Genomic DNA, 12,396 nt, shown 5'->3' on the forward strand with positions numbered 1-12,396 from the left:
GTGCCAAAGAAACTGTGAAAAATATCCACAAACTCTCTTCAAACAACACTGGGTATACATTTGATGTTCACTTCCATTTGACTTTATGTACTGTATGTATGTGTCTCTCTGTTCTTTAAAACGCTCGTTTTTAACCCGTTTAGACCTGTGAGGACGATTCTACAAATGCCTTCTAAATCCTGACAGTTTTCTCAAACATTTTCATGTCAAGGACCCCAAAAAATATATGTAATTGGCCACCGACCCCCCATCTGAAAATATGTGGTTCCAGGGACCTCCCCAGAAGCAAAGATATGAGTTTAAAACCTTCGCTGTGAAAGAATATATATTCAAAGATTTGCGCCACAAGTTTTCAAAAATAGCAGATCTACAAGCTCGTAGCGCGGCACTCGGTGCCGCGCTACGAGCTTGTCGATCTGCTATTTTTCAATAGCTAGTTGTGTAACATATAATGCTTATACAAACACTAAAAGGAGTTGCTGTCTTGAATGGGTTGAACTGTGGGTGAAATATCTGGTTTCACTGTCGTGAGTCCAAATCAAGCTACCTGTCGGCTAGACCTCCTTCCCGCTCATTTACTGTAATAATATTATGTCCGCCTTCTGTGTCTTCCTTAATAACTGACCTAATACACTATTATATTCCTTCCTGACGTTTCTGGTCTGCAATAACTGCAGTAGCCTAACCCTAAAGAAACCTGACGCCGACTGACTCCCATAAGAACTAGAATAAATGTAATAAACTTCAATTGGCCCATTATTCAGCTGCCCAACTCACGACCAGTGCATGCTCTTTCCATATTATCACTCCTTTTATTGGCTCCCTTTTACACGCACGCACGCACGCACGCACGCACGCACGCACGCACGCACGCACGCACGCACGCACGCACGCACGCACGCACGCACGCACGCATGCACACACGCACAGGTCTTCAAAGAACTGCTCTATTTATGTCACTCACTCAACCCTTTTTATATCAAGGTCCATTATTTTTTTGGCATTTGAGCCACGGCAGTGGCGTGCACAGATAGACACTAGGGGGTGCTAGAGCACCCCCTGCCCTTTTGGCAATGTGCCCTTTTGAAAAAAAAAGAAAAAAAAACTTTTTTTTTTCTTCTTTTTTTTTTGATTTTTCAAAAATAGCAGACCTACAAGTTCATAGCGCGCCACTCGGTGGCGCGCTATGAGCTTGTAGATCTGCTATTTTTCAATAGCTAAAGCATAACATAATGCTAACACCAAAAGGGGTTCCCGCCCAAAATGGATTAAGGCAACCGGCCGGTTCCACGCGCTGCACAAGGTGCCCTTTTTTAAGTTGAGCACCTGCCCCTCTAAATGTCTGTGCACGCCACTGAGCCACGGAACCACCATTTGATGAGAGTTCGTTAGCCTCTCAGACCCAAAACTAAAGAATATTTTGTTGTTGCTGCATAAAGATTTTGTCCACAATTCCATGCTGTATTGATGTTGGTATACCATTAGGAGAGATAACAGGCACGCGTTAATCAAAAAATCACACCCGTGTGAACTGAGTGGTGCAAGGTCTTATATAGCCTGATCAGCTGTGGTCTGACGTAATGTCAGTGACCATGGTAACCATGCTCACCTGTGCACGGACACGTACACAGGTACACAAACATAGATACAGACAAAGCTGGTTGTTGGAGTGGTTTGCACCACTCAAAAAATATATTCTACATTCTCTCTAAATGTGTGGACTGCCTGTAGACTTCCTGTAATCAAATGGACCCTCCCGGGTTCATTTGGTTTCATTTTACGCTCTCAAGAGTTAACGATTTATAAGGCTCTATTTGGTTACCATGCATCATTTAGCTGGGGACCACCTGGAACCCCCTCAAGGACACACTGGTTAAAAACCACTGATGTAACATATTTTAAAAAATCACACCTGTGTGAAGCGAGGGGCACTCTTATCATTGTACATCATCATGACGTAACATGTCTATTTGCTCAGAGATATACGACGTATTTGGGCGGGAACCCCTTTTGGTGTTAGCATTATGTTATGCTTTAGCTATTGAAAAATAGCAGATCTACAAGCTCATAGCGCGCCACCGAGTGGCGCGCTAGGAGCTTGTAGATCTGCTATTTTTGAAAAATCGACGAACCACTGACACAGAAACATAGGTTTTTCAGAAAACTAGAAGACATTTTTAGAATCTGATCTCAGGTCAAAATGGGTGAACAATATACGTACGGCGATGGAGGAGCTGATGATTCCTCCGCGGTCCCAGACCTTCAGCAGGTCCTCAAAGAACTGCTCCTGTCTCTTCTGGTCCTTCCAGAAGGCCTCTGCCTCCAGGTTCACGGCCTCCGCCACCGCTCCGCTGAAGTCCACCACGGCGTCGCCCGTGTTGCCGCCCTCTAGAGACTCGTAGCATCCAGACAGCCTGCAGACAGACACCAAGATATAGGTCACCGTTTAGCCTTGCGTAGCCCAGACTAACCCATTTTGACCTGAGATCAGATTCTAAAAAATGTCTTCCACATCCTGACAGTTTTCTGAAAAAGCTATGTTTCTATGTCAGTCGTTCTTCGGATTTTTCAAAAAATAGCAGCGCTGCGCCACATTGGCTATACTGGAGATGCAGGCGATGAAATGGATTTCTAGACACATTCTTTCAACGCAAAAATTCTGCGTTCAGGATCAGGAGAGTTCCGAAAAAAAATCCAGAGCAAACCTGTCGTTGATCCAGAGGCAACAACGTCTGCGTTCATCGCTGCCCGTTTTCAAAGGACCTTTAAGGTTCTAGGTGCTTATACTGACTTGGCGTAGGGTTTATAGTAGAGATGTCCCAATACTGTATCGGTATCGGAAAAGGATCGGTATCGGCCCTTATTTGTCATATCGGGTCATATCGGTATCTGCGAATATGCCAGTCTAACCACCGATCCGACACAGGGGTAAGGGGTTGACACTTGACACTATGGTAGGTAAATAAAATGTTGGGGCATGTGGAGTTTGCTTTGGAGTTGCCCAAACTGCAAGTGCACATTTGAGTGAGGAGTCTGCTATAAACACAACACGAGATATATAGCTAGATAGCTATAAACACAACACGTGATATATAGCTATAGCTATGAACACAGCACGAGATCACAACACTGGTATCGGTTTTCGGTATTCAGTATCACAGAAATTGTGGTATCGGGATCGGATCGGGAACGAAAGTAGTGTATTGGGACATCCCTAGTTTATAGGGTTAGGTTACTGGCTGTATATACTGACTTGGCGTAGGCCTTCTCCAGCAGCGCGCTCCAGAACTCGTTGTTGAGCTTGGAGTGGCAGTAGATGAGCTCTCCGTTGATGGTGGGCAGCCGGTCGTCCACCACCACGTCCACCCACTCCCCGAACACCCAGAACTGGAAGTGGAAGATCCCCCCGTAGCTGTCCGGGGACTTGGAGTCCCACTCCTGCTCCTCCCAGTCGGGAATCACCTGGGAAATAATACACACAACTATTTTACATTTGCAGATCATATTAACCTTCCCTGCCAAGGACTACATTGGACAACCATAATGTATGGTCAGCATTCCATGGACGACATGGTCTTTTATACAGATTCTTTCCCTTTTTTTGTCTTTTTTTTCAGAAAATATGAAATCACCGGCTATATTCCATCCAGGCCTAGAGCCGATTGAAAAAACTCATTGCATTGGAATTGAGCTCAGATTGAGCTGATCATACAAAACATCGATGTTTTTGGAGCTCAATAAATAAAATTGGAGACCGCGCTGAACCGCTTCAGCTTACTGTATGTGATCACTGACCGTGTATCTAGAGTGCACCCCTGAAATACTTCCGTGTTCCCGGAAGTGCGTCAATTTTGTCGGTCTCGCTTCTTAACCCATTCTTGACGGGAACTCCTTTTGGTGTTTTAACTAAGCATTATGTTATACTTTAGCTATTGAAAAATCGTGAAAATGCGGCACAAATCTTTGAATATATTCTTTTAGATGACTTTTTTTAAATTTTCGACGTCAGGCCTAAATGAGAGGCCGCATAGGGCTAAAACCGTGGCGCTCTGAGCCTTTTAGAGCCATCTAGTGGCAGCAGGGAAGGAGTTTAAATGAACTCCCCAAAGGTCTCAGAGAAGTCTCAACTCCCCACCCTCCAAACCAAAACCGCTCTCAGACCCCACCTCTTCAATATGAGCTATAACTCCACCTTGGTCTCAACATTCGTTGTCTTCTCCTCCCACTCTTGTAAAGCGTATTTGGGTACTTACAAAAAACACTATGAATTTTAAATTTTATTATTATTACTAAGACTGGTGCCCAGCTGTAGAGCACCAGTAACGATGGAAGTTGGAGATCCATGCCCCACCCGGCTATGCAATACCCGTTGTACCCGTGTCAGAGTACCCGTTCCACCCATCTGTCTGTGTCCCTATTATGCCCATATATGGAGATGTCTTGTATCTGTCACTCTGTGTCCCTTTATTCCTATATATGGAGTTCTGTGTCAGGCATGCCCAAATATGAAGTGTTGTGATGTCAGAACAGGCCAGCTCCATATATGGAGATATAGGAGTGATCAGGGACTTTTCTGCTGGGCACTGGCCTACTTGGAACGATGCAAGTTGGAACTGCATGCCCCACCCAGTTATTATGTGTGTGTGCCTTTTATGCCCATATATGGAGTTCTTTGTCAGGCATGCCCAAATATGGAGTCTATGCAGACGTCAGAACACCTTTGTGATGTCAGAACAGGCCAGCTCCATATATTGGAGCCTGGGCAGGTGCCCTACATATCCAGAGCCCGGGCAGAGGCCTTTTGTGGCGGTTCTGGACAACCGTGGGTCCGACTCGACACCGGGCACTGCACTCCCTATGGGGGCGTGGAACGCGTGTGTTAAAATTGAAGTCGGCGGGGCTAACAGTTCTCGAGTTACGTGGATTTAAGACGATGGATTTATCGATACGGTAGATTTCTATTATTATTACAAGCAGAGAAAATTATTGTAACGTTACAGCTAAGAAATGGCTGAAATACATCTAACCCTAATGAAGACAACATTAATGTAGAGTCTATAGATTATTGTCTTCATCATTAGTCGTAAGGTTACACTTATTCTGTGCGTCTACATTTAGAAATATTTTCTATTTCTAAAACAAGACTATTTGCCCCAGAAATGACAGGAATGAGCTGAATGGCCCTTAAGGTGAATTGTTTGAACTTTGTACTGATATAGTCAGGCCTCCGCTTGTTAAATAAAAAGCCACAGTTATTTGTTGTTTGACGGTCATAAAACAAATATGTGGCGAAACTGGTCTTTTTTAGGAAGTAACACGGTCCTACTATGACCGCATTGCTTCCTAAAATTACCTGCTCAGAAACGTAGATAAGATAATGTAGCTGAAAACCATTTTAGCCACAGTACATTTATTTAGATTATAGGCCTACTTATTTGCCCTGTGCAGTTTTTGTTTGCAAAGCCTAAAATGCAAACAGACTTTTCATTTTATATTTTTGGTCTTGTGTGGTTTATATTTTTGGTCTTGCATGACCTTTGGGCAGGTAAAACATGAGGCCTCTGAGACCTTATAGTGTCAAGTTTGTCAACCCCTGCTTGTGTGAATCCTGGAGATATAAACTTTGTCTTCCATGTCAAGTTTTTGTCTGTCTTCGCCTGCGCTTGCTTGGGTCTATCTATAACTTAACTTTAACCCATTCTGGGCAGGAACCCCTTTTGGTGTTTTAAGCATTATGTTATACTTTAGCTATTGAAAAATGGCAGATCTTCAAGCTCATAGCGTGCCACCGAGTGGCGCGCTACGAGCTTGTAGATCTGCTATTTTTGGAAAATCGTGAGAATGTGGCACAAATCTTTGAATATATATATTCTTTCAGAGTGAACGTTTTTTAACTCAAATCTTTGCTCCTGGGGGGGGGGGGGGTCCCTGGAACAACATATTTTCAGATGGGGGTCTGCGGCCAAATACAGATCATTCTGGGGGTCCTTGATGTGAAAAAGGCGGAGCACCACTGACATATAGAAACACAGGGTTTTCAGAAATCTGTTAGGTATTTAGAAGACATTTTTAGACATTTTTGTGATCCGGGACTCACCTTCTTCCAGAGGTGTGGTTTCAGTGCCAAACAGGAGCACGCGGCCACAAACCAACAGTTTCCCACAAGGCCTTGGTTCAGGTCGTGGGAGCTGATGCCCTCCACAAACAAATGAGGTTCATTGCTGATCTCCTGCAACAGAAAAAACAAATGTGTTTTGTCCTTTTGACACTTTACTTGCAGCTACAGAATCAAATAAGATAGCGAATTAGCCATTTTTATTATTGGCTATTTTTTAGGGGGGTCTCCCTGGCTCCAAAATCTTTGAAAATGGTGGTCTGGTCCGTGGCCAAATTTAATACACATCAATGTGGAGGTCCCTCTTGACGTGAAAATGTTTGAAAACCACAGCATTACAGTATAGAAAACAACATTACAGCTCATTAACCGACACTGCAATGTTTATTTCTAGTACAAAAAGTAGTAGTAAAAAAATGTCTGTGTTGAAATTTCCCTGGCCAGTTATCAAGAGTCAGGAAAGGAAGAGAAAGAAGTGAACTTTGATTGGGGGTGAAGAAAAAAAAGTTCCGCAAAGAGGAAATGACCTCTTGAGCAACAACAACGATGATTTATACATCGTCTCATTTAAATCACTTCCAAATCCCAGCGCTGGGATTTACACGGCGCTCAGAGCGGGGGGGGGGGGGGGGGGGAGGAGTGTACGGGGGCGGCAGACGCCGTGAACCGGTTAAGAAAACACTAACAAAATCCTGGAGTTGTCTAACTTGTTTCGTTTCAAAGATTTAGACAACTGTGTAGCCGTTCTGGTGGTGTTCTCATGATTCCAAACACGGGGTGAGGTCAGAGAACTGGCCAACGCTTCAATAATAATTGTCGTTCTGGGGATAATATTATGTCTATATTAGCCTCTGCAAAAGTGATGTTAATACATGATAACATTCTGCTCTGATAGTAGGCTATACAAGCCATTGCCTAAATCAGGGGTTCTCAACCCGTGGGTCGCGACCCCTCAGGGGGTCGCCCAATTATTTTGGGGGGTCCCCAAATTATTAAAAAAAAAAAAAAAAAAAAAGCTTTTATTTTATTTTTTTCCCAACTGAATGGATGGAAAATCGAAAATTAAGAGTTTACATGGTACACATAGTACATGCATACACCTTCCTAATGATTATATCTGGTTTCAGTATTTATTTATGGTGTATTGTCTCTATTATTAAGGTTATTGTAGCAGTCAATTTATATTGGGGGTCGGGAAGGGGCGGGGCGGGGGTCCCGAGACATTGTCAAAGCATTTCCGGGGGTCCCCGGCCAAAAACGTTGAGAACCCCTGGCCTAAATGATAGCATTTCTTTATTAAACACTTTCATAGCATCGCTGTCTGTGTGGAAAACAGGATTAGTGATTATACATCTTTGCCATGACGTAGTATCGATTCACTTCTGGCCAGAGAGAGCTGAGACATGATATATAACACCGACCTTCGCTGCTTTGAGACATGATATATAACACCGACCTTCGCTGCTTTCTGAAACAATGTGTACTTTGTAGAAATGTTCACACAGTTCAGTTGTTTCCAGATTGAGTGATTCACTCGAAAAATGTCCCCATGTTCACCTTTCACTGTTTCACCTTTTGTGTTTCCCTCAAATATGATGAGCAAATAGAATCAGCTCAAAATCAAACGCAGTACTCAGTGAAATCATCACCATTACTGCACACTGTATAGTATAAGGCTGGCTGCGGCCCTCCCTTCCGATCAGCATTGTTTTTTTAAAGATATTTTTTGGGTCTTTTTACCTTTATTGATAGATTTTACAGTAGTTAGACAGGAAAGGGGGAGAGAGATGGGGGGGAAGACATGCAGCAAAGGTCGTCGGGATCGGGACTCGAACCCGCGACACGCTGTCAGGCGGGATTACCAGCCTAGGTGCCCGGACCGCTCAGCCGGCACAGGCCCGATCAGCATTGTTTTTGAGGGGTGCTAGCCCCTCCTATGTCCAGCTTTGAGGGTTTGTGCAAAGATTATTTTGCTACCACCAAAGAATGAGATTATTTATGATGTATGATGATAAGAAAGCCCCTCACTTCACACGGGTGTGATTTTTGAGGTGCGCTAGCCCCTCCTATATATGGCTTTTGACCCACATGTCTCAATATTTGCCATTGACAATGAAAGATTAAATTAGGTCAAATGTCTGCCAAATCTTGTCCCCACACGTCTCAAAGGAGAAATGAAGGGAGAAATGAGGTCAAATGTCTGCCAAATATGACGTAAATTTGAGGCAACAGACATTCTGATTGGCCAGTATGAGATGATTCATGATGATGTACGATGATAAGAGCGCCCCTCACTTCACACGGGTGTGATTTTTATTTCATTTATACAGTATTAATCGGGAGTTTACCCTCTTATTTAAATTATCTTTTGCAGTGTGAAGCTAGTACAGTATACCTATCATATGCGCTCTGAGGACAGGTTTGTTGCTTGAGATTCCACGTGTCTCTACTGAGTTTGGAAAGCCTGCTTTGCTTTCAAGTGTTGTGCCCTGCAGTGCATACACCTGGAACAGCTTACAGAGTGTTGTTGTGCCCTTCAGTGCATACACCTGGAACAGCTTACAGAGTGTTGTTGTGCCCTTCAGTGCATACACCTGGAACAGCTTACAGAGTTTGCCTCTTGTTCCTCTGGGCTATAGGCCACTTGTCTTTCAGTTAGATATATAAACTTTGATCAATCTAAATTACACTTGTTTTATAATGTGAGGTTCATAAATCATGTGATATAATTTGCTTGTACATCATGTTATTTCATTCATTCTTATATTGTGTGTGTGCTTTTGCGCAGTTTTCCGAGAATTACAATAATGGTTGAATTGAAATGACATTTAACTCGGAGTGTGTACAAATTGAACCAAATGTCGCTTCCATTTATTATGTATTATGTAGAAAGAATTGGAAACACAGGATTCTTTTTTTTTTTTTTTTTTTTACTGTGTGTCATTGTCACTTGTCCTTGTGTGAACCGTACTCTATACTATACAGCTGCCTGCCTGCCTGCCTGCCTGCCTGCGCAGGAATGTTTAACGAGGTGCTACTTGGTGGTTCAGAGAGAAGATCGTCAGATAAAGCTTTATTGATCCCGGGGCCGGGGAGGGAATTCAGGTGTCAGCGGCCCGGCAGCAACAGCAGTGACAAGGAAACACATCACACGCATGCATGGGAGAGGTGCGTGCATGTAAACACATGCACGGGAGAGGTGCGTGCATGTAAACACATGCACGGGAGACAGTGGCGTGCACAGATAGACACTAGGGGGTGCTAGAGCACCCCCTGCTCTTTTCCCTCTGGACAAATGTGCCCTTTTGAAAAAAGAAATTCAAAAAAAATATTGATGAAAAAGCTTCTAATATAGTATTTTGGCCCCAAAATCTATAAATATCACACTATTAAGGCAACCGGACGGTTCCACGTGCTGCACAAGGTGCAGCACGACGGTTCACTTGAGCACCTGCCCCTTTAAATGTCTGTGCACGCCACTGACGGGAGAGGTGCGTGCATGTAAACACATGCACGGGAGAGGTGCGTGCACGTAAACACATGCACGGGAGAGGTGCGTGCATGTAAACACATGTACGGGGGAGGTGCGTGCACGTAAACACACATCACATGCACGGGAGAGGTGCGTGCACGTAAACACACATCACATGCACGGGAGAGGTGCGTGCACGTAAACACACATCACATGCACGGGAGAGGTGCGTGCATGTAAACACATGTACGGGAGAGGTGCGTGCATGTAAACACATGCACGGGAGAGGTGCGTGCATGTGAACACATGCATGGGAGAGGTGCGTGCATGTAAACACATGCACGGGAGAGGTGCGTGCACGTAAACACATGTACGGGAGAGGTGCGTGCACGTAAACACACATCACATGCACGGGAGAGGTGCGTGCATGTAAACACATGCACGGGAGAGGTGCGTGCATGTAAACACATGCACGGGAGAGGTGCGTGCACGTAAACACATGCACGGGAGAGGTGCGTGCACGTAAACACACATCACATGCATGGGAGAGGTGCGTGCACGTAAACACACATCACATGCATGGGAGAGGTGCGTGCACGTAAACACATCACATGCATACATGGGAGAGGTGCGTGCACGTAAACACACATCACATGCACGGGAGAGGTGCGTGCATGTAAACACATGCACGGGAGAGGTGCGTGCATGTAAACACATGCATGGGAGAGGTGCGTGCACGTAAACACATGTACGGGAGAGGTGCGTGCACGTAAACACACATCACATGCATGGGAGAGGTGCGTGCACGTAAACACATGTACGGGAGAGGTGCGTGCACGTAAACACACATCACATGCATGGGAGAGGTGCGTGCACGTAAACACATGTACGGGAGAGGTGCGTGCACGTAAACACATGTACGGGAGAGGTGCGTGCACGTAAACACACATCACATGTACGGGAGAGGTGCGTGCACGTAAACACATGCACGGGAGAGGTGCGTGCACGTAAACACATGCACGGGAGAGGTGCGTGCACGTAAACACATGCACGGGAGAGGTGCGTGCACGTAAACACATGCACGGGAGAGGTGCGTGCACGTAAACACACATCACATGCATGGGAGAGGTGCGTGCACGTAAACACATCACATGCATACATGGGAGAGGTGCGTGCACGTAAACACACATCACATGCACGGGAGAGGTGCGTGCATGTAAACACATGCACGGGAGAGGTGCGTGCATGTAAACACATGCATGGGAGAGGTGCGTGCACGTAAACACATGCATGGGAGAGGTGCGTGCACGTAAACACATGCATGGGAGAGGTGCGTGCACGTAAACACATCACATACATGGGAGAGGTGCGTGCACGTAAACACATCACATACATGGGAGAGGTGCGTGCACGTAAACACATCACATACATGGGAGAGGTGCGTGCACGTAAACACATCACATACATGGGAGAGGTGCGTGCACGTAAACACATCACATACATGGGAGAGGTGCGTGCACGTAAACACATCACATGCATGCATGGGAGAGGTGCGTGCAGGTAAAAGACAAGATCTATTAAGTAAACCAAGATATCGTTTCTGTCGGGCAGAAACCTCTTCATCTCCATAGTTTCACGTTTTGTGTTTTCAAAAGTAGCAGAACTGCGAGCTAGCTTGTAGATCTGCTACTTCTGCTGTTTTTGAATTTGAATCCTGATAAGTAACTAGTTGCTGCGAGAGTGAGGTCTAGCCAACACCAACTCGGGATTCCTGGATCGCAGCCCTCCACAAATTCCTATCCAACATCAGGTATATATATATATAAGAATAAACAATACAAGGTAACGTGAAATAGTGTCTGAGCTGACTGTCTTATCGATGTCTCCACTGGATCGCTCACTTTGTGAACACATCTAATGTATGTAATGAATATAAATGTACTGTGAATATATCAAGTATTACAGCCTATACATCTATCACTACACCAGACAGTACAGGGACAACTGAGATACGTAGTTGTCTCATAGATAACGCCAGCGATTATATTGTTGAATACAATAATAGCCTATATGAACAATGAATGGATGATAATGAAATGAAATGAAATGATTACTATATTTACCCAGGGTATCTGGGCTAAGCTCAAGAACTTGTTTCCAGCCAGGCCCTGCTCATAGAACACATTTCATCGTAGTGGTTCAATGCCTTGTTCAAGGGCACTTCAGCGGTGGTAATTTTAACGTGTCGGACCGCTGATTCGAACTGGCGACCTTCCGGTATCAAGACCGCTCCGCAATCCGTTCGGCCACCGCTGCCACTAAGCATACACATGTGTATGCCTAACCTACAGTCTCACAGTATATATCAACACAAGTACAGCATCTTCATAATATGCACTACAGTCCGTCAATTTAATATATGAATGAATGAATGAATGAATGAATGAATGAATGAATGAATGAGGGACACATTTCAAGCTTGGGTGCCTTTTCTTTATCTCCAACAGATTTTTCCCTTTTTTTTTAATGAATTCAACCATTAACTAACCCCACAGATATCAGCGACATGTTCCTTTGTTTCGTCAGGAAGAGGGAGATGAGGATAACGTCTTGTGTTGCCGTTAATCCCCCACCATGGTAACAACATGGTAACCAATGGTAACGGCCCTCTGAGGGCATACAGGTTGTTATACCATGGAGACTCTTGCTGAACGTGTTTGTATGGCGAACGTGTGTGGCTGCTTTTTGGAGGGGAATATCTCCTCACATTCCAACAGCGTGCGCACGCACGCACACACAGAGACAGACA

The 12,396-nt window shown here is 44.7% G+C and overlaps 1 protein-coding gene across 2 annotated transcripts in view; it reads right to left on the bottom strand.

Moving 5' to 3' along the window:
• The window catches only part of LOC306927430 (calpain-5-like), a 50,527-nt gene that overhangs the window by 27,992 nt on the left and 10,139 nt on the right, over positions 1-12,396 (bottom strand). For both annotated transcript variants that reach the window (XM_079507169.1, XM_079507168.1), the window contains exons 3-5: positions 6,098-6,229; positions 3,254-3,462; positions 2,222-2,414 (exon numbers count right to left, since the gene is read on the bottom strand). In XM_079507169.1, the coding sequence (XP_079363295.1) occupies positions 2,222-2,414; positions 3,254-3,462; positions 6,098-6,229 (534 nt within the window). The remainder of the gene's footprint in view (positions 1-2,221; positions 2,415-3,253; positions 3,463-6,097; positions 6,230-12,396) is intronic.

The sequence above is a fragment of the Electrona antarctica genome (assembly GCF_951216825.1).
Source record: "Electrona antarctica genome assembly, chromosome: 8".
NCBI classification, from domain to species: Eukaryota; Metazoa; Chordata; class Actinopteri; order Myctophiformes; family Myctophidae; genus Electrona; species Electrona antarctica.